General features: G+C 48.5%; 1 protein-coding gene across 17 annotated transcripts in view; it reads right to left on the bottom strand.

Moving 5' to 3' along the window:
- SCMH1 (Scm polycomb group protein homolog 1) overlaps positions 1-21649 on the bottom strand; it is a 184610-nt gene that overhangs the window by 4443 nt on the left and 158518 nt on the right. For all 17 annotated transcript variants that reach the window (XM_053212367.1, XM_053212361.1, XM_053212336.1 and 14 more), the window contains 3 exons: positions 17856-18056; positions 15929-16126; positions 4795-4989 (listed from right to left, as the gene is read on the bottom strand). In XM_053212367.1, the coding sequence (XP_053068342.1) occupies positions 4795-4989; positions 15929-16126; positions 17856-18056 (594 nt within the window). The remainder of the gene's footprint in view (positions 1-4794; positions 4990-15928; positions 16127-17855; positions 18057-21649) is intronic.

The raw sequence follows: 21649 nt of genomic DNA on the forward strand, positions 1-21649 counted from the left end.
GGCTGTACTCAGCAACTGTCTCTTGCAAAGGCTAAAAATCTCCTCCATTTCCCTTCACTCTGGGTGGGTCCCAGGTCTAAAAGTCAAAGCACATTTGGCTTGGCCCAGCCCCTGCTCCCTGGGGAAGAGACTCCGGGGAGTTACATCTCCAGCTCGTAGCTGGGCACTGACCAGATGAGGGGAGAAGTGTGCCAGGGCAAGCAGGGTGACGATCGCCACAGAAATTCCGATGGCTTTTTAGAGGCAGTGGTAGACAGGAAGTTGGAGAGGGCTCTGAGCCAGCCACCTCTCCCTGCCCTGACAGTGCACTGTGACACTGACAGAGAGACCGGCTGCAGAGATTACGGACAGCAGAGAGAAGATATACTCATGGACGTGTCCCTGGACCATCTCGGCCAATTCCTTGACCCAGGGGAGCTAAGAACCAAACACACACACAATGACATTATACACATATAAACATAAACGCACGCACATATTCACACATCTGATGCTACTACGTATTTCTGAGTTTGTCTGGCAGCCTCCGCCTGTTCCAACACACCCCAGGAGGACAAGTGGCAGGAAGTTGCTAATTTATATGGTGGTCGGGAGAGACAGCTCTGAAATGATGACACCTGAGCACAGACCGTGAGGCAGAAGGGTGACTGGCATGTTTACGGTGAAGCCGGGAGGCCTGTGGGCCAGAGCTGAGCGAATGAGGAGAGAGTGGTAGGAGATAACCTCTGAGAGGTAGTGTGTGTGATGGGCTGGGGGGCATGGTGGTGCACATAACAGGACCTCGATGCCACCGAAAAAACCATTGGCTTTTCTGAGCGAAGTAGGTCGGTTTTGAGCAGAGGAGTGACTGGAACCAACTTACAGTGGAAAGGATCGCTCTCAGAGCCCGTGTGAATAGACTTGGGCTTCGGGGGAGGGCAGAAGGGAGATCAGTCCAAGCAAGAGACGACTGTGGCGTGCAGCAGGTGGTAGTGGTGGGTGTCGGGAAGAGTGAACAGTACGAAGAACCCCCACCACCCGCCACTGTCAGCTCATCTGACCCTTAAAACAGCATGAGGGAAGCAGCATCATCTTCCGTTTAGAGATGAGGGAGCTGAGGCCCGGAGAAGTGAAGTGACTTTCCCAAGACCACACAGCTAGGAAGAAGACAAGTCAGTGCCCTGGATCTGTCTTCTCCTATCCCCATTTCTGCACACAGATGACAGCGGGATTCTCTCCCACTGCCCGATGAGAGCTGGTGGTTACCCCTCAAGGAAGGCAGAGGATCTCAGTCTGAGAATGACTAAGGCAGGTGAGGCACATCTAAGGCAGGTGGCCAGACTAGTAAACCGGTGCCTACTCATCCTCGATTAGTGAAATAAGAGGGGACAGACTCAACATGTGAATTCTTCGGGACAAACAGTTCTAGTGCCAAATGGAATCCTTCATAGCCGTATGAGGTTCTACGGGGTCACAAGAGATTTAGACCGTGACCTGGCCAACAGGCTCACACGCATTCCAAAGGAAGAGAGGAGGTGCCCGGCGACAAGAGTGACATCTCAGGCCGGTGGCGCATGGGGCAGCCACCAAGCAGCACTCCCAACAGAGAGGGCCTCGGGAGGGAGGACGGTGACGGAATCCCTTCACACCTGGGGGGTGATTAAGCTTCCCAAGTGATCCCTTATCCCCGCTTCCATCTGATCCTTGTCACACTCCTGTGAAAAGACCAGGTCCATATCACCATGTCCAGTGCACAAAAGAGGGGTGTGGAGACCTGAGAGGTGAGACGACTCCCCCAAGACTCAAGGCGGGAAATCAGCTGGCGGCTCTGCCTGGACTTTAGCGCTGCCCATGCCCCGCACCGCCTTGCTGGGTGACGGCCTGGCTTCTTCCCCCCACTCGGTCTCCCTAAAACTCTCTCTCCTGAGGCCGCTTCTCTCCACGGCAGGCCCTGTCAATGGAATCTTCTTATTGTTCCACACGCCAGGGGCTGGGAGTGTGGAGGTGGCACTTTCCTGTCTCTCCATGGCCACTTTTAGGCCTTTCTCCTATGAAAGCTCATGTTCATCAGAGGCCAGATATGTGCCCAGCCACCTGCTCGTCCTGTTCACTGTTGCCTACAGACCTCTGGGCTTCTACAGAACCCTTGTGAGATGGAGATTGCTCGGTATGTCGGTCACAGCCTCCTGCTCCAGCCGGTTCCTGTCCTCATCCTCAGAGGCACTCAGTCACCCACCTGGCCTCCAGTGACCTTCACCTCCACTCTGCTTCAAATACCTCCCGCCAAGGCCACTGCCTGCTTCCTGCCATCACTTGGAACAAATCCACTTCAGAAACGTAAACATCCCTTTCTCTGACCCCAACCTCCCATGTCTGTAACTGTCCTGGACTTCAGTCCACTAAACCCATTACGTCACAGAGACATTTAGCCCAGCAGACTCACAATTCCCCATCCTTCAGCCTTGTCCCAGCCTTGCTTCTTCTTCCCTACCTGGCCCGGTCCGGTGCTGACGGTCTAAACGGCTGTCCCTCCAGCTCCCCCACTCCCTGGCCCTCTTGCCCTTCTACCTCAATGTGAAACTTTCATCCGCAGACAGTCTTTTCTCATTCCCACATCTAGGTTTCTAAGACCACAGAAGAAAACCACATCTCTGGCAAAATGGCAGACTAGTCTCCAAGCACAGCTGGGCCTTCAGTGTTTCCCGAAAGCCAGTCCCTTCTCCTTGCTCCATTTCCCCCTGTCTGCTCTTGACCAGTCCAGTCTGGGAGCTCCCCTAAGCCCTTCTCTACTCGCTCTCTCCCCATTCACTCATGGCCACCATCAATCTTTCCTCCAGTCTCAAAGAACAAGGCTTAAGGCCAACCCATTGTTCTATGCCCTGGGTCCCTAACCCTTCCCACCGCACCACACCCACAGCCTTACTCTCTTCTCTTTCCTGTATTCTTCATTTCTTCTTCTTGGAAGGCACAACTTGTCCGCTGATAAACACATCCGGGGCGCTCCCACTCTTGAAGACCTTCTTTTCTAGGTCACCATTTTTCTTTTTCTTAAGCCCTCTTTAGTACCTCACCATGCTATCTGCCCTCATCGCCCTCCACAACCTCTGAGGCTGCTCTTGCTAAGGTCGTCAATTACCCACTAATCACCACCTCCGACAGATAGTTGCCAAATCTTTGTTGTGGTGCGCTCTCTTTGAAATGCTCTCTGTAATCCTGGCCACTGCAACATGAGATTTTGTTTTTCCTCGCATTTGACTACTTCTTTGTCGTCTCCTGGGATCTTCTTCCTGCTCCCACCTCCTGAACTTTGTGGGTCCCCAGGACTCCACCTTTGGTCAATTGTTCTTTTCATTCTACCCATACACTCCTGGGAAGTGGCTGGCATTCATCCTACAGCTTCAACTACCATCTGTATGCCGATGACTCCCAAACATTTATCTTCAGTTCAGCTGTCTTCCCTGAGAATCAGACCTGCAGAGCCACTGCCTGGTGGATGTCACCTAGATGACCTGTGGGCTCCCTCCCTGTCTTTCTACGGCTGGTCCCCTCTCTCACTGAATGGCACCCTGCCACCCCATCTAGAAACCAAGGAGACATTCCTCCTCCCTTCTTTCTCACTATCCTCAAATCTGACTGTATCTCCCTCGTGAATAGTTTTTTTAACCCATTTGCTCTTCTATAAACTATCTACCACTTTTCTAAGCCAGGCCTTTATCTGTTCTGGTTTGGCCCACTCCCCAACCTCCTAAGTGGCCTCTCTAGTCTGTCCTTCCTCAAATGTGTCCTCAACACAGTAGTACGTGATCTGTTGAAAACACGACTCTTTAGGTCTCGCCGCCAATTAAAAGCCGTCGGCAGCTTCACACTGCCTGCAGGATCCGCTCCAGACTCCATCATGCTCCACAGCTTTGGGTCCTCTGTGAAGCAGCCCCCTGACCTTTCCAGGCTTTTCTGTTTCAAGTCCCAGTATCACACTTTATGTTCAGCGATACTGAAGTGCATGCAGTTCCATGTGCACCATCTGTGCCAGTTCTTACCCCTCTGTCCTTGTTCCGCTATGCTCTCTTCCTGGAAAGCTCTCCCTCCCCTACTACTCCTGATCTCACCACTCACAGCTTTGAAGTCTCGGACAGGGTGGTGTCACCTTCTCAAGGAAGCTTCCCCTAGGGCGCCTGGGTGGCTCAGTCAGTTAAGTGTCCGACTTTGGCTCAGGTCCTGATCTCATGGTTTGTGAGTTTGAGCCCCACGTCGGGCTCTGTGCCGACAGCTCAGGGCCTGGAGCCTGCTTCGGATTCTGTATCTCCCTCTCTCTCCCTCCCCCTTCCCTGCTCATGCTGTCTCTCTCTCTCTCAAAAATAAATAAACATTAAAAAAAAAAATTCAAGGAAGCTTCCCCTGGATACCGAGCTTGGGTTAGGTGTTCTTCTTTCCTGCAGTTTTCATACAATCCAAAGCACATCTCTGTACTCAAGATATGTCTTACAATTGTGTTGAAGTGTTTGTCTCTCCCGTAAGACTGTGAACACTCTGAGGACCAGAAGCGATTGACTTTTGCATCCCCATGCTGAACACAGATGGTCTTCGAATGAATGGCTAATAAATGAATGGGGGTACCTTTCCCTGTCCCTTTGGCTCGAGTCTTTGGCTCTTAGTTTCCACTGTTGTCAAGCCAATCCCAGAGCTCCAGATGCCTCCCTGGTGCCTAGCTAGACACAAATGGTAAGTCTGGACCCCGTCCAACTGCCAGGCAGGGGGCAGCCAGCACTCAGTGAGGAAGGAAGGGAAGAGCGAGGGCCAGAACTGCAGTCAGCTTACCCCTGGAGCACAGCCTGCGCACAGCCGAGGCAGGACTCAGTGGGAGGCCACAAGATGGAAGCAGAGGCCGGTACCCGTGGGTTCGAAGGTTTTGGGAGCTGCTGACAAGGTTGGTGGGAGTCAAGGCGGAGTCCATGGAGTCTGAGTGTGGTTCCAAGGACCGGGTCAGACTATTCCCCAGGACAAAGCTTTCACCTGGAAAACAGTAAAACCAGAGTTAGAGCAGGAACTAGTCTAGAAGGACTGCCGGGGCACTGGCCTCCCAGGTACCTGTTTGATGGAGCAAGAGGCAGCAAGACAGAAAGTTCTAGGCTATCTCAGGAGGCCTGTGTACTAGGCATGGCTCTGGCTCTCACTAGGTGACCTTAGTCAAGCCCAGTGCCATTCTCTGGACTTGTATCTCCTTAGGGACTCTTCCTTTTAGATTAGATAGTCTTTGAAGTTTCTTGTGGTCTGGATGTCTTAAGCTTTTTCTGGATAAGGAGAACTTTAAAACAAATAGAACTATTTTAGGAAGAGGCTGCCTCCCTACACACGAGATGCTAGTGCAGGGGACAGGGGTGCTGGAGAAGAGGTATGGTTACTTAGATGAGGACACTTTAAAAGGTGACCCCCTCAGCCAGCAAGACATCTCAGAAATGCTCCTCAGTGCCCAACTAACAGCCTGTCTATGAAGGGTCTGCTCCTTGGTTCCCTCCCTCCTTTCGTACTTGCCTTGTGGAACAGAACTACCCCAAGGAAGCTGGGCTTATGCGGCGGTGAGAATAGGGCCGTGGAGACCAGAATCTGGATTAGAACTTGGCTCTGGCACTGGGTAGACAAGGTGCTTCTCTCAGAACCACAGTGTCCTCATTTAGAACATGGGAAGCCCCCTTCCTCTGAGGCCCAGCCCCTCAGCTGGGCAGCAGCCCCTAATCAGTGCACTCCAGAACCTGAAGCAGGCTCCCTCTCGTGACTGGGCTCTGCCCACACTCAGTCAGTTCCTCAGCCCTGCTCACATCATCTCTGCCTAAAGGAGGAGTGCTGGGTCCTGGGCCACCCCCACCCCCATCCTTTGTGGCTTTTCTTAGAGGTCGGCTGTTCAGGTAACGCTTGGGATTCACTCAGGCCTGTGATCAACACTACAGTCAAACACACGGTCTGGCACACGATAAGACTTCTATGGCAAGATGGGTTAGGATTTTAGGACTACTTTCTACTACCTGAACTTGCGGGGTAACCGGGGTCTTAGAGTCAAATCCAGCTATTTGCCCTTAATCTCGGGAGTGTGATTGACAAAGCCCTACCCCGGCAATGGTCCCGGAGAGAGAAGTCTCTGGGGACCTGGACCGCAGCCCACCCCTTTAGGCAGACGAGCCTTCAGATTCCTATCTTCCAGGAGAGGGGACCACAGCAGCGTCCCACTTTTGAGACAAGCACAGGACTCCAAGCCAGCAAACAGGAGGCCCGGGTTCTACACCTGGGCTCCTGCCCTTCTCCAGGTATTTGACCCCGTGCAAGCTGTCTGTCCTCTCAGCGCCAGCTTCATCTGTAAAAGGGGGGGGGGGGGGGAGGGGGCGGAATCCCTCTCTCTCATGCTGAGAACATCAAATGAGAAAATGGAATGAGATGGACTTTACCAAGGTGGGGAGTTATTTTATTTATCCTTCACTCAGAGTTACGGCAAGCCTACGTTCTCTGCAGTAACTCGGGAAAAGGATGAAATCTAGTTTCTGCATGCACCTTTCGAGCCCTCATTACCTGGCGAAAACCGCGGACAGCGCAACTTGCCTCACCCGAACTAGCGTGTGAAGCGTCAGCAGGACAGTATGGGGGGCTCACCAGCTGCTGATGCAAGTCAGCGTCTCTTCCTCTCAGCGACACTACGAATGGCAGTGGAGGCCTGGAGTCTGAGTTGAGGGGCCTGAATACCGGGACAGGGGCAACGGCACCAGGCCAGGTCATTAAAGCTCTCCTAAGAGAGGCAGTGGACAGATGAAGAATCATGCCTGGGAGGGCCCTGGGAGGGCCTCGTCTACTTAAGGCTGATCAGACGAGGGCCTGGCTGCCTCAGCAAGACAGTGCAGCAAAGAAGACTGCAGTGCTCTCAAACTGTGCTCCACAGATCCCCGAGGGCCTCCAGAGGGAGGCCAAGTGAGTAGGCCTCTGGGTCTCACCCCAGGTTCTAGCAAAACAGCTCTGGTTTTAACTTTTATACCCCAGAGTTTTCATATAATCCTGCCTTTGCAAAAAGGAGTTCTACTGCTAAAAGGAACTTTGCAACCATTGTCCCAGGGTCAGAAGTTAGGGCTGCAAGACTTGAGTTCTATTTCTGGCATTACCACTGGTCACTGATCTCTGCCTTTTTCTTGGGATTCAGTTTGCCCATCTATAAAAAGACGCTAAGGAGCACCTGGGTGGCTCAATCGGTTAAGTGTCTGACTTTGGCTCAGGTCATGATCTTGCAGTTCACGAGTTTAAGTCCCACGTCGGGCTCTGTGCTGACAGCTCAGGGCCTGGAGACTGCTTCAGACTCTGTGTCTCCCTCTCTCCCTGCCCCTCCCCTGCTTGTACTCTGTCTCTCTGTCTCTCTCTCTCAAAATAAATAAAACATTAAGAAAAATTTTTTAAAAAGACAATCTCATATGGTCAATTTAAATGAAATTTGCTGTGGATGTGTTAGAGACATAAGAACAGTCAGCATGGGAAGGAGCTCATTCCTTCATTCAGCAAACATCTGTTGAGCATCCTTTGAGTACTAGCTCCTGTGCTAGGGAGGGGGTATGCAGAGGTAAACAGACAGATAAAGGCCTTTCATTATGCACTGATTTCCAGTCAGAAGCAGATTTTTTTGGAGTCTCACCTTGTAAGGCTACCCTAAAAACAAGAGTTCCTAGGGGAGGATGGCAAGAATGGTGGGGGGAGGTCTAGAAATCATGCAAAGGAGAAAGAGCCCACGAATGCATGATCTGGAGAAAAGTCAGGGGTGACAAATAACCTGAGGACAGTCATGGGAAGGGAAGAGAACTGGAGGCAGATTGGATCTTCTGAAAGGCAGCCAGTAAAACAGGGGGCAGGAGTTATAAGAAGACAGATTTGGGCTCAAAAGTGAAGGCACTGTAGCAATCAGAAATGCCCAGCAATAAAATCGGTTGCCAAAGGTGATGGTGAGCAACCTGTCATTGGGAGCACTTAAGCAGAAGTCAGATGACCACCCGATCTGTTGGGCTAGACACTAGATCATCTCTAGACCACTTTCCACTTCTGGGATTCAAGGAATCTGTGCTCACAACTGTGCTTTCCCCTTCCTGGGGTGAAACAAATGAAAGAAACTAGAATTTTCTAAGAATTTCTAGAATTTTCTAGGAAAATTCTTATGCCAACACAAGACCCAGAGACTACCACAGTTCCTGTGTATGCTTAAGTCTGCCTCATGAAAAAAAAGTCCTCTGAACTACGTGTCCTACACCCTCTACTACACTTTAATTCAGCAAATATTATCAGATATTTGCTACGTGACAGGGAGACGGATACTGTGAACGATGAAAAAGACAGATATTGTCCCTTCCCTCAAGGAATAATTAATCTAGTGGGAAGGATGACAAAATACAAGCTTATAAAAAATTAGAAACTATTGTAAATATTACTAAGCAAATAGGGTATTAAGACAGAAAATAACAAGGGGGGCTTTTTTAGATGAGGAGACCTTGAGAGGTCTCCTCGACAAGATGATGTTTAACATTTATTTATTTTTGAGACAGAGAGAGACAGAGCATGAACGGGGGAGGGTCAGAGAGAGAGAGGGAGACACAGAATCTGAAACAGGCTCCAGGCTCTGAGCAGTCAGCACAGAGCCCGACGCGGGGCTCAAACTCACATACCGCGAGATCGTGACCTGAGCTGAAGTCGGCCGCTTAACCGACTGAGCCACCCAGGTGCCCCGACAAGATGATGTTTAAACAGCTGTGGTCTGAAGAGTCCAAGTAGAGGTATGCTAAACAATGTGCTTGGTTTTAGGGTTCGCTGGCAGCCCCGATGAATCCCAAGCATTATCTAAACATTTGATCTCCAAGAAAAATTGCAAAACTGCAAAGGATAGGAACATGACCCAGGATGCCCCTCACCCGCAGAGAATTCTGTGGAAAGGGCCAAGGAGCTGACGTGGCTTAGGTAGAACTTAATCATCTGCTGTAGGTCTCCTGGTACAATGGCTAAGGGCTGCTGCCTGGTAACTTATAGAAAGATCTTGAGTAGAAAAACAGCTTGGAATATTTGGGGAAATGAGGAAAAACAGTGTAGCTAAAATATATGGAAGGAAGAGATGAATCTGGCACGGTAGGCAAGAACCAGATGATGCAGAATACTGCAAACCAGAGTAGGACACCTGGATTTTACTGTCAGTGTATTAGAATGCCACTACAGAGTTTTAGGTTAGGGCATGCCATAAGCTCCTTTATGCCTGAAGAATACCCTTTGGGCTATTAGGTAGAAAATGGAGCAGAGAGGAACGAGAGAGGAGACCAGATAGGCCAGAAAGGGCCTCTCAGGCCAAGAGAGAGAGGATAATGGCAAAGGCAGTAGACTGATAAGATGTACCTGGCTTTAGGATACATTTTGGATTTCCACTAAGGCAGAGTAGCAGGGTCTAGGCATATCTGATTTCTTGGAACTGAAAACAAAAAGACAAAATACATGAAATAACCATTTTCAGACACTGGGCATCAGGTAGTGCAGGACAGTGATTCCTGAAAAGGGGTAACAAAAAAGGTGAGCCCGGGGCGCCTGGGTGGCGCAGTCGGTTAAGCGTCCGACTTCAGCCAGGTCACGATCTTGCGGTCCGTGAGTTCGAGCCCCGCGTCGGGCTCTGGGCTGATGGCTCAGAGCCTGGAGCCTGTTTCCGATTCTGTGTCTCCCTCTCTCTCTGCCCCTCGCCTGTTCATGCTCTGTCTCTCTCTGTCCCAAAAATAAATAAACGTTGAAAAAAAAAAATTAAAAAAAAAAAAAAAAGGTGAGCCCTAGGCTTGCTCTCAGCTCACTGTCTGGAGTGTTTCCAGGCCACAGTGGAGGCAGGGGAAGATTAGACAGAGCCGGTGAGCTCCCTGAGCTGAGGAGATGGGGCCGAGTCCAGATAGGCCAAGGCAGCTATAGTTCATGGGTCAGAGCTCTGGAGAGGTGATTACAACTAGATTTCAAATGCTCAAGAAGACAGAGCAAAGACTATGTAGGTTAAGCAAAAATACCAAAGACATAAAAAGACCCAAGTCAAACTTCTGGAAATGAAAACACAATGTCTGAGATAAAAATACATGAGATGGATTAACAGTGGATTAGACACTGTAGAAGAAAAGATTAGCTAACTTAAACACAGCTACAGAATTTATCCAAAATAACGCACAGAAAAAAGGCTGAAAATATTTAAAAAGCATCACTAAACAGTGGGAAACCTTCAAGGAGACTCATATATGTCTAACTGGAGTCTCCAAAGAAGAGGTGAAGAAAATATATATGAAGAAAGAATGGTAGAAAGTTTTTCACATTTGATAAAAAGCTGTAAACCCACATGTCCAAGAAGCTCAGGGGACTCTCAGCACGAGAGGCATGAAGAAAACCTCACCAAAGCACAGCATAGTCAAATGGCTAAAAACCAATAATAAACACAAAACCTTAAAAGCACCCTGGGGGGGTGTGGAGGGGGGTGGGAACAGCATGAGACCAAAAAGAAGAATGACAGCAGACTTCTCATCTGAGACAATGCAAACCAGAAAACAATGGAGTGACATCTTTTAAAAAGTGCTGAACAAAAAAAGAGTCAATTTTAAAAGTATCTTTCAGAAACAGAGACCAAAAAAACCCCCCAAAAAACAAAAGACTTTTTCAAAGATACAAAACTGAAAGAATTTGTGTCCAGTAGACTGTAACTCTGAGAAATGTTAAGGAAAGTCCTTCAGCAGGGAGAAGATACGAAACTCTGGCTCTACACTAAAAAAATGGAAAGTACCAGAATACCAGAAAGGGTAACTATGAAAGGGTAAATATAAAATAATTTTTTCTTTTATGTTAAAAGAATGTATTTTTTATATTGAAAAAATTTAAAAGAGGATTACCTATTTAAAGTAAAATAATAATGTATAGTGGGATTTACAATATATGTAAAAGTAAAACGTATGGTAACAATGGCACAAAGGCCAGAAGACGGGGAGAGTGTACCAGCTGTAAGGTTCTTATGCGATATGTGAAGGGATAAGACTATGGCTCCAAGGTAGACCGTGATATGTAAAAAATGTAGAATATAAACTAAAGCAATCACTAAACTAAAACAAAGAATCAAATTCGTTATAGCTAATAAGCCAATAAGGAAATAGAAATCATAAAAAAACTGGATTAATCCACATGAAGGCAGAAAAAAGAGAACACGGGATAGATGGAACAAATCTCTCTACCAACAGCTTTTGTCTTTGTTCTTTGAGTTGAAAGTAAAGATCTGGGTGGGCTATGTGGTTCTTTCATTTATATAATTACATTGTTACATTTATATAGTTTTGGTTTTGAAAGACAAAGTCTGGGAAATTGGAGATAAGAGGAAAGAAAATTATTCTGCATAATATATTAAGCTGCAGTTGCCTGCTGATAGCTGGAAAAGGAGGAGGTATGGGATGGAAGGAATAGAGAACAGAGAAGAAAGTCCCCCAAACCTAGAGGGGGCCCCAGAAATGGCAGCAGGCTGAGGCCGAAGGTGAATGAGGCCAATAGGACACATCCTGTAACAGCAGATAAACATTAAGATAAAACAGAAATGTTAAAATGCCTCCTGTTCTTTGTGGCAATTCTCCCCCAGCCCCGTAAACTCCAGTACAAGTTTATTACAATTGTATTCATTTTTGTATTCATTTTCCTTAGGGAAATGAAGGATGAAGAATTGGACCAAATGTTTGGGGCAAAGCACCGAAGGGAGGGATGGTCAGCTATAAGAGTGGTCTGGGAAAGAAGGAGCAGGAGTCTGCAGGAGTCTGAGTCAGAGCAGGAACCCTAGTCTGAATGATGTGGGATGGGGGTTCATTTGATGTTATTTAGATTTGGGTATCGAAGGAAAGGATTATCCCCAAATCTAAGAGGACTCATGGAGTCCCACACAAACCTCCAGACAGCCTCCCTGCCTACTGTCTCACCCTGTACCAATCCATTCTCCCACACAGGATCCCGAGTGACCTCTCTGAAGCGCTGTGACTGTGTCCCTTCCCTGGGTCCTCACTGCTCAATGATAAAAAGCTGGCAATACGGTCAGTTAGAGCTTTCCTGACCAGGCTCCTGCCTCCGCTCCAGCCTCGTCTCTCACATGCCTCTCTTCCACTGTGTATGTCAGCTGTACCACACATCCGGTTCCTCTGACACGGGTCACGCTCCCCTTTGTCCCTCACAGTCTCACATGCTATTCAGTCAACAGGAACATTCTTCATCACTCCCCTCCTCCATCTCCTTGGGTCTGCGGCATCTCCACCTGATTATCCTGCTCCTTCAGGTCCAAGCTTAGATATAATTTCTTCTGGAAAGCCTCTCCTGACACCTGGTTTGAACTTCTGAAATCTGAACGTGTCCTCTGAAAGTACGCATCATCACGAATGAACTGTTTGCTTATTTGTTCCTCTTTACCAGGTTGTAAACTCTGTGAGTGTGAGGACCTGGGCCCCTAGTTTACTATGGAAATGCCCCCTGCCCATATGCCTAAACCAGACCTTGGTGTTGTGCAACCAGTAACTTCTGGGTTGGCCGACTGAATAACAGACTCGACACAGGTTCAATTAATTATGAGCATCTGCATCATCTTGGAACTCTGACAGTTCTATGAGGAAACCCCACATGGGGACGAAGGGTTTCATCCCCACAGAGGGATGCATCCTAACAGATTTCACACTTCTTATTTGGCTTTATTGAATCCTATCCATTTTAGGATTCTGGCAGGAGGACCACTTTATAAGCTCAGATGACCCTGGACGGCAGCTAGAAAAACAGGCACAAGGAACTTACCACCTTGGGACAAATGAACCTCCTTGAGCAGAGAGGATTCTGGGCAATCCCCAAATGGCAGACCTAGAGGTTAATGCTGGGTGGTTTCAATTATGGCTAAGATAATAGTCCCTGGAACCAGCTACATTAATTGTCTCCTGTTAATGCTGTCAGTGCTGAGGGCCGGAAGGAACTCCCTCTCACATGACCTTCACAGGCCTCTCACCTGACATGGCCACGTGTGGAGTTTTGAAGAAGTGACCCTAATCTGACACTGTCCCCCCCTCCACCCTCCGCCATGAACCCTTCCTGTCCTCGTCTTTCATCACTCCTGGCTGGCCACAGGGCCCGTTCCAGGCTCACACCGCGTGCATGTCTGTCCTCTCTCAGCTGGCATGCTCCCAGAGCAGGGATTGCGGTCTGTTCCATCTCTGGCTCCCCAGAGGCTAGTACAGCATCTGGCACAGAGCGTCTGACAACTGGTCTGGAGTCTCCAAAAGGTCAATGTCATGTCAGGAAAGGCAGAGACAAAAGTGTGGAAAAGTGCTGTAGATAAAAGAAAACTAAAGAGACAGAACATCTATCGATCCATCCATCTATCTATGTATCTATCTATATCGGCTAGTAGATTTTACTCATGTTAAATTTCTTGAGTGTGATAGGAGATACATAGGAAAGTTTATTAAGGATCACATCTCTCAGCTGCAGTTAACTCTCAGATGGTTCAGTAAACAAAAATCCACAGACACAAACATATGTACGTATGCCTAAGAGAAATAGGTATAGTAAATATCACAAAGTTAAGTGGGAAATCTAGATGAAGAGCACATGGCTGCTCACTATCCTATTTGCACACTCTTCTGTAGGTTTGGAGTTTTTCAAAAAAAGTTAAGTCTCAACTCAGGTAAGGAACCCTAATGGGATCTGCTATACTGGAATTGTGCGGTCAGTTAGGCCACGACCCTAAGGGCCAGGGAAGTGTGGAGGCAGGCTGTAGGGAAGGGAGAAGGCACCTCAGGAAGTACCTAGATAAGAGGAGCGGTAGCTTTGGATGCCGAAATAGAAGCGCATAGCCACGCAGGAGGGTGGGAGTGATAAGCCCCAGATCCAAAGGGCACACCAAGCCCTGTGCATATCCAGCTGTTCGGCAGAGGTTTGGGTAAGTCATCAGGGAAGTGCAGGAAATGACAGATGATCAGAGGTGGAGCAAAGGGTCAGCAAGGCAGGCTAGCAGGCAGGCAGGAAGGCAGGCAGGCAAGATAAGCAAAGGAGCACAGAGGAGTGAGAGATCTAGGCAAAGCTCTGGCTTGTCTGGGCACAGTTAGAACACTTCAGAGAAGCAAACAAACTGGGGAAAGAGCAGCCAAGTTGCTGAGCACCCAGGATGGGAAACAAAAGCTAGACAGTGAGCACCAGAAGGTGCAGAGAGCTGGCTGAATCTGTCTGAAAATGAGGGAAGGAGCGGGGACGGTATGTGATAACCCTGCTCTTTGTCTCTTTCTTAGTTGGTGAGGCAAGAAGGAAGAGTGGCTAAAGCTTGCTTCCTCTCGTCTGGTAGCTGAATCAGAGAGATGCAAACTGGAACAGAATTCCCAGGGCACATCAGGCCTCAATTCCAAACCCCCTCCATGACTGCGGGCCCATGACGTACATCCCTGCCAGTCCCTGCATGCTGCTACCAGTAAGTTTTCTCTTAGTCCTCAGTGATGATTATTCCCTTTAAGAATTCTGGGCTCCTGGTTCGTGGAGAAATCTCTCTTTAGACGAGCAGCTACCCTCAATGTTCACTACCCCCTCTCGTGTACGCATTCTTCCAGAATCTCAGGTAGGCTTTGCTTTCATCACTTAAGTGCTGCTCAGAGTTCCTGAAGGCCAACAGCTGGGGTATTTGACAACCTGTCTCTGTCTGCCCCATGTCTGCCATACCCAGCCCGGACCCCCAGTGCAACATACTAAGGACACTTCTTTTTGTTCTTAGATTCTGATGATAAAAGAAAGCAGGAGAAAAGGTTTAGAGAAGATCCCTCCCAAGCAACAGATCAGTGAGGGGGGCACAGACATGCCTACAGGGACCAGATGGTCTGGCCCTCACAAGGAGTATTTGAAATTCAGGTGGTCTTTTTGCCCTGCACACAAGTCACATAGGCAGTGCTCACTGGGGTGCAGAGGTACAGACAGAGGTGAGGGTGGGGGGGCTGGGTGAGTAGTCATGTTGCCGAGCACGTTCTCCGGAAGTGGACTCTGTTAAGCCAACGATAAAGAGATGCCAGGGGAGGCAGTGTGGTGACAAGACTTGTGTAGGTCAGAAATGGGCACCTTTCAGACTTGGGCTCCCTCGCCAAAGGACAGCACAGCCCCAGCACTCACAGCACCACCTCTCTGCTCCTCCAGCCAGGAGGAGTCCATGAGACTCTTCTAAAGGGCCTCTGCTTCCTCTCTTGACCATGACCTACCTCGCTACTGGGATCGAGCTTTCCTCCGCTCCCTGTCGTTCTGTGTCCCAGGGCTCCAGATGCTGAGTTCCACTCACTCTTTAACCTCTCTTGGAAGTGCTTAGTCATTGATCCGGCCACGTGGCATCCGCTTTCCCGCTGCGGGTCTGCTACGCTAACTAAGAAAGTTATTTTCCAGCCTCGTTGGAAATGGCAGGAACTTGAATTGACTTGCTAGACTGGCAGCGCTGGAGGAGTTCGGGCCACGTGCCAAAGGAAAGAGTGGACAGCCAATCACGGGGGAGCACACTTCTCACTCTGTAGCCTGAGACTAAACCTTCCTGTTGGCAAGGGAGAGCTACCTTAGGCCTCTGCCGCCAGCTTCACACTGGGAGGCGTGCTGTGACCTCACGGTGGCTCCACGTGCCACACGCCGTGGGGGCTCAGGAGGGGAACTCTGAACCACCGTTTTCTAGGGATAAAAATCCAGAGGACAGAAGGTTAATCCTAGAGATAGGAAAACAAAATCCTGGAGAAAGCAGAGATGGGAGGAGACCAAGGAGTCCCTGGCTGCGCCTGCGGCAAAGGTAAGGCACAGAAAAGCCAGGAGTCCAGAGAGTAGGTGCCAGGCTGGAGGGTGTGAGGGCCAGCCCCGGGCCCCGACTGGCGCTGCTGCGAGCCCTGTGCCCCTTTCTCAGCCCCGGCCCCATCCCAGCTCCTACCTGGTAGGTACCTGTCGTGGCTGTGGCTGTGGCTGTACTCGGTGCTGGTGAGAGGCAAGTGAGTCTGTGTAAAGGGTTGGCTGCCAAACAGATTGTCACTGCGAAGGTTGTGGCAGAGCTTCTCCAGGAAGCGGAGGACGTAGGTGATGCTGTTGACTGCTGGGAGGTTGAGGGTGTGCTGTTCGCGGTCAAACACGGCTGTGGAATGAAGGAAACGGGGCGAGCGCGTCAGCCCGGCAGTGCAGGGCAGGCCGGGCGGAGGAGCCCAGCCCACTGCTTGCCTCAGGCTCACCTGGTTACACAAAGCAGTCGGTGCCCAGGTTTCCTCCCCTCCCCTCCCTCCCTCAAGGGTTTGATTTTTGCCTCCACCTCCAAAGGGCTTGCAGTAATGGGAGTGGCCAGGCCAGGCCTGTTGCACCTGGGGCTCTGAGGCGATTTTACTCAACTTGTGAAAACAACTGTGAACACAACTCTATCTGCTCCATCAGTTGGCTGGGCCTCCTCCGGGAGATCTGCTCATTTTGGGTTCTATTTCCATAAGAACTGCCTAAGAACAGAGAAACCGGGCAGATGAGGAGAATACAGCTATTGCCAGCAATGGTTTGGGTGCACAATGTGATCTGTGTTAGGGCACTAGAGTTTCAGCAGCATTTGGAAATATTCCATGCTTGGTTTTATTTTCCTCCCTATCTATCTCTATTCAAAAAATATCTGTATAATCCTTAAAAAGCAGGCCTTTGCATTTGTCTCTGAGGGCAGCAAGGAAATGGGGAGATAGGCTGGTCCTGGGAATCAAATTTGGGACAGAAGAACCCTAGGAAAGGTGTGGGTGACAGCAACCCCACAGAGGCGCAAAGAAGGCCTCATCCCCGCATACTACTGCCCGGAAGCCTCGGCCTCCCAAGGAAAGGAAAGCTGGAGTCCCCAGCAGTCCTCCGACTTCTAGAACAATGTCTTCCGTGTGTGCCCTCACCCTCCACACAGCCAATTACTCCCTCGCCAGGGCTCCCACGTCACCCTTTACACATTTCTCGCACATGAGAATACTTCTCTCCTGTCATCTTTTCTCTTCCTCCCTGGCCAGTGCCTGGCAATAACCTCTGACGTCAGATAAAGGCTCAAAAAATGTTTGCTAACAAAATACAGTTATTTATGGGGTCTTCTAAAAGAATATAGGTATCCCTGAGGGTCTGCCAAGTCAGCTGGGTTCCCTGAGACTGGATACTGCAACTTGTTAGAGGAAAGGGGCGGGAGACTATGCAGGATCATGCAGTTAAGACTGAAAGGCTCCAGGTCAAGTCTTCATAGACTTGGTGGGTATAGAATGGGGTTTTGGACTTGGGAACAAGGAAACAGAACTAGGGCACAGCAGAAAAAGTGAACATTCTCAGTGAAAACAAAAAACAGCATAGTTGAATCAAACTCTCATAGCAGGAAAGAGAGAGGGAATGGTTTTTCCCCACTCTGCTCTGGGATTCAACTTCCTGGTAACAGGGCTGGTTTAGGACTGGGCAGCTAAGGAGCCGGAAGAACCTAAGAGTTCTCTGGTCCCCTGAGGCCAGGTGGGAGGCTATGGTGATCTGGAGAAACTCCTGTTGCCACAATGCAGTCCCTCTGGATTCTTTCTTCTGGAATGCCTTTAAAGCAACACACATACATTTTCTGTATGCAGAGGCTAAGCAGGTAGACAGGACAGGAGTCTGCTTAGAAGCTTGGTTAAGCAGAGTCTGCATGGTATTCTACTTGGCAGAGGGGTGCATAAGGCTCAGAGGGGTTCTGGTTGTTGAAAAGGAACAGAATCCCTTCACATTTCTCCAGACCCTACAGGCGTGACTGTCGTAGGAACCAGGATGCTTTGCCAGAAATGAGCCAGTTGAGAAGGCCTGCCCCTCTGGTGAGGAGGCCACACCAGCCCAAGTGTGCTTACCTGAGATCACTTCACCACCATGGCCCTGTTTGAGGAAGCTGAAGACGGTTTTCTGATGATAAGCACAGTCGATGCAAGCCTGGACAGCCTGCTGCAATACCACGGAGGCGCGGGCTGGCCCAAAATGGTCAGGAAGCAGCTGGACCTTCTTCTTATCTAAGTGGGGGCCTGTGCTGCCATTCTTGTTCAAGTAAATACAAACTGCGGGAGACAAAGAGTCAAAACAGCTTAAAGAGCGTCCAGGGTAGAGAAGTGACAGAACGGTGCTCTCTTCTGTGTCTCATCCTCTGGGCTCTTGCCCCTAGCAGGATTCTCAGCTGCTAGGCCGGTGAAACATTGGGAGGGGGCAGAGGGTGGCTGTATCCAGCTGCAACCAGCCCAGATTGCATGACCAAAGGCTCTGGGAACAGAGCCTGCTGGAAGAACAGCCCAGACCAAAAGCCAAGGCACAGAACTTATACTTGGTCTTCTGTGCACTGAAAAGAGAATCTAAACAACTCCCCAGGTGTATGTACTTTCATGTTCAGTACTTGGTTGCCTCACACATTCCTGTAGGTCTTATATGTGTAAGGGATGGTAGGGGCCATGGCAACATTAGCCAGAGTGTGCTAGTGTGTGTTTGGGCTTGCACTTAGAATGGTCACACCACTGTGACCTGCCTTGATTTCTGTTTTGGGTGGTAGAGTCCCTTTGATATCTTTTGCATTAACACTCAGATCCAAAGAAAGTAGTAAAACAGAGAAATATGGGACCAAAGAAAACAATGGAAAGGACCCGAGGGTCCCATCTAGAGAGTTGTCTGTTTCAGTAGTTTATCAGGTCATGGCAGCTGGGCACTCTCCTGCTGCAACTCTCTACCTGGCACTGTGCTGGGCGGGGAACAGGGAAGGCACATGAGTAAGAAGCAGTCCGAAACTGAGGTGCTTCCTTGATCTCCAGAGAGAACCCATGGCAGCCTGGTCAGCTATGACATTCTTCTGGTATGCCTTCTAGGACCCACTTGAAGAGGGTACTCTGCTTTCTCACACTGTCATGGATCGCTAATGGAAGAAAGAACAGGTGAGCAAAAGGTCTTTTTGGCCATTAAAGGCAAAACAGAGAAGAGCAGTAGCTGTGGTGGCCATGGATGGACTGCCATGCTCGTCCGTGGGGCTTCAAGTTTAGCAGATGTAAAACAAGGGGGTTGAGTCGCATGCTCTCTGAGGATTCCTCACCTAATTTGAAGGGAAAGGGAGATGGAGAGACGGAAATGGAAATAGTAAGAGTGGCAGGATGTGGAAGGTGACAGGTAGGAAAGAAAGAAGGGAAAAAGGTAAAGAATAAACCAGATGCATTGAAATACACATTCAGCTCTGTTCTCTGCTAAAACCCTCTAACATGAGTCAGACAATAAAGGAGACAGCTTAAAATTTTGGAAGCTGGAAAGCAGATAAGCAAAGCAGCAACTGACTGAGCAGACCCAAAAAAGCCAAATCCTTAACCAAGAATGGGCAATGATGAGAACCAAGCTGTTTCATCTTAAAATTCACAAAAGGCCCAAGAATGGGCAGGGGCCCCTGGAGGTGGGTGTGAAGGCAGATCTAATGAAAGAAGGATTGGGTGAAGTCTGTTAAATAGTTAGGACTTCCATGTCATGATATGACTCTTTCATTGAACACGAAAGTAAAAATTCAAAAACTCAAAGAGATAAGAAGAGTAGTTAAAATAAATGAAGACATATATCTATGAAAAGACACTCAGAAGAATGTTCATAGCAGCTTAGTCATAACAGCCTAAAACTAGAACCAACCCAAACGTCCACAATGAGAGAATGCATATACAAATTGTGGTATATTCATTTATTGGGAGAGCATTCGGCAGTAAAAAAGAATGAACTATTGATAGGGTGCTTCTCAAAAACATTACTTTTAGTGAAAGAAACCAAATATAAAATGTACATATAGTATAATTCTATTTCTGTATTAAGTTCAAAACAGGAAAATCGAATCTACAGTGAGAGAAATCAGGATGAAGGTGGGAGAGAAGGCCGACTTACAAGGAGGCATGACGTAACTTCCAGGGGTGGTAGAAATGACTTTCATCTTGCCTGGAGTTCTGGTTACGTGGTGCTTACAAAGATTAAAACTCATTTAATTGTACTTTAAGATATGTATGTTTCACTGCACGTAAATTTTATTTGATTTGTGTGTTTACACAAAAGGAAAAACATATATAACCAGTCCTGTGATGATTACAAAAAGAAATTCTAACATGGATTAAAGGGTGAAAGATAAAAGGCAAACTACAAAACCTTGAGAAGACTGTGGCAATTTAAAAACAAGACTCCCACACCTCTGACCTCCCTTCCATCGATCTGTGTGATACCTGACCAACAGACTATGTAGAAATGACCCTGTGCCAGTTTCTGGGCCCAGGGCTTGCTTACTTAAGAAGCTGACAGTTTCCATTTCCTCTTTCTCGGGACATTCACTCTTAGAACCCAACTACCACACGTGAGGAGCCAAAGCTACCCTGTGGCAAGGTCTGTGTGGAGAGAAACCAACAGCCAACTTGTCAGCCACGTGTAGAAGTGGGTCCTCCAACCCTAGTCAAGTCACCTCAGCGGACACCACATGGAACGGGTACAAGCTGCTGCCACCTAGCCCTGCCCACATCGTTGTTTTAAGCCACGAAGTTTTGTGGTGGTTTGCTATGTAGCAAAAGATTATTGGAAGAGACAGTGGTGCCAGAAATAGGGTACCGCAGTAACAAAAACCTAACACACATGGCATTGGCTTTGAGACTGGAAAGCAGAAAGAAGCATGAAGGGCCACAAAAAGGGTGTGAGCGAAAGCAGAAAGGGGCTTGAACAGAAGCCTGTAAAAGGCGGCGGGGGGAAGGGGGGGTCAAGCAGTTCTTTTCATTTTGTACCATCTCTGTCCTCATTAGTCTGAGCTGGCAATGCTTCGAGAATGGAAGCCTATAAGATCTTGAGAAGGCTGTCAGTGAAAGCCTAAGGCAAGAGAGGAAAATCTTATTGGAAGATGGAGGACAGGGGCCACGTGGGTAGGTAGTGATTTAGAGTTTGATGACACTGTCATCTGCAATAACAGGGAACTAGGAAATAAATGTACCTGGTGAGCTTCGTGAAATAGCTAAAGAGACTTCTAGACAAAGTAATGAAAGTGCAAGGTGGCTTCGCATTGCCTATGATAAAAATGCAGAATGAGAAAGATGAGCTTAAAAAATATATAAAAATTCAAAAAGCCCACAAATAAAATTGCTTCTCATTTCTAGTCCTTCCAGAAGGCAAATAATTCTAAGTTATGAAAGGGTCAAATCCAGATGGGGCAATAAAATATTTTATTAAAGTGCCAGAATGATTAAGACTATGCTTTGTAGACTCTTTCTGACCAAAGGGCCCTCTAAGAATCTTAGGGGTCAGTCTTGCAGATTTTTTCCCTTAAACGGTAGGAGTTCCTAAGACTCTTAAGAGCATTGTCTCACAGCAGCCACAGAGGAAGCCCAAAGTAGAGAAGAGCTTATCTTCAAGAGATTTTGGTTGTGCCTTTGTCTAATGAAGAAAATCCCAATAATATTCCTAGTAAACCCTTCAAGTTTCTAAGAGACTCATTGTGGTGGAAGCATTGGCAGCTCAGACTAAAAGGGACAGAAATGGTACAGAATGAACAGAAGAAGCCTTTAGACCCAAACCTTTCACAGACAGGATGAAGACCAAGAAAGCAATCTCAGTTTTCTGTGGAAAAGGAAGGATGATTCAGAGGACAAAGCTGAGAGCCATGGAAAACAGTCCC

This window comes from Acinonyx jubatus, chromosome C1 (genome assembly GCF_027475565.1).
Source record: "Acinonyx jubatus isolate Ajub_Pintada_27869175 chromosome C1, VMU_Ajub_asm_v1.0, whole genome shotgun sequence".
Taxonomy (NCBI): domain Eukaryota; kingdom Metazoa; phylum Chordata; class Mammalia; order Carnivora; family Felidae; genus Acinonyx; species Acinonyx jubatus.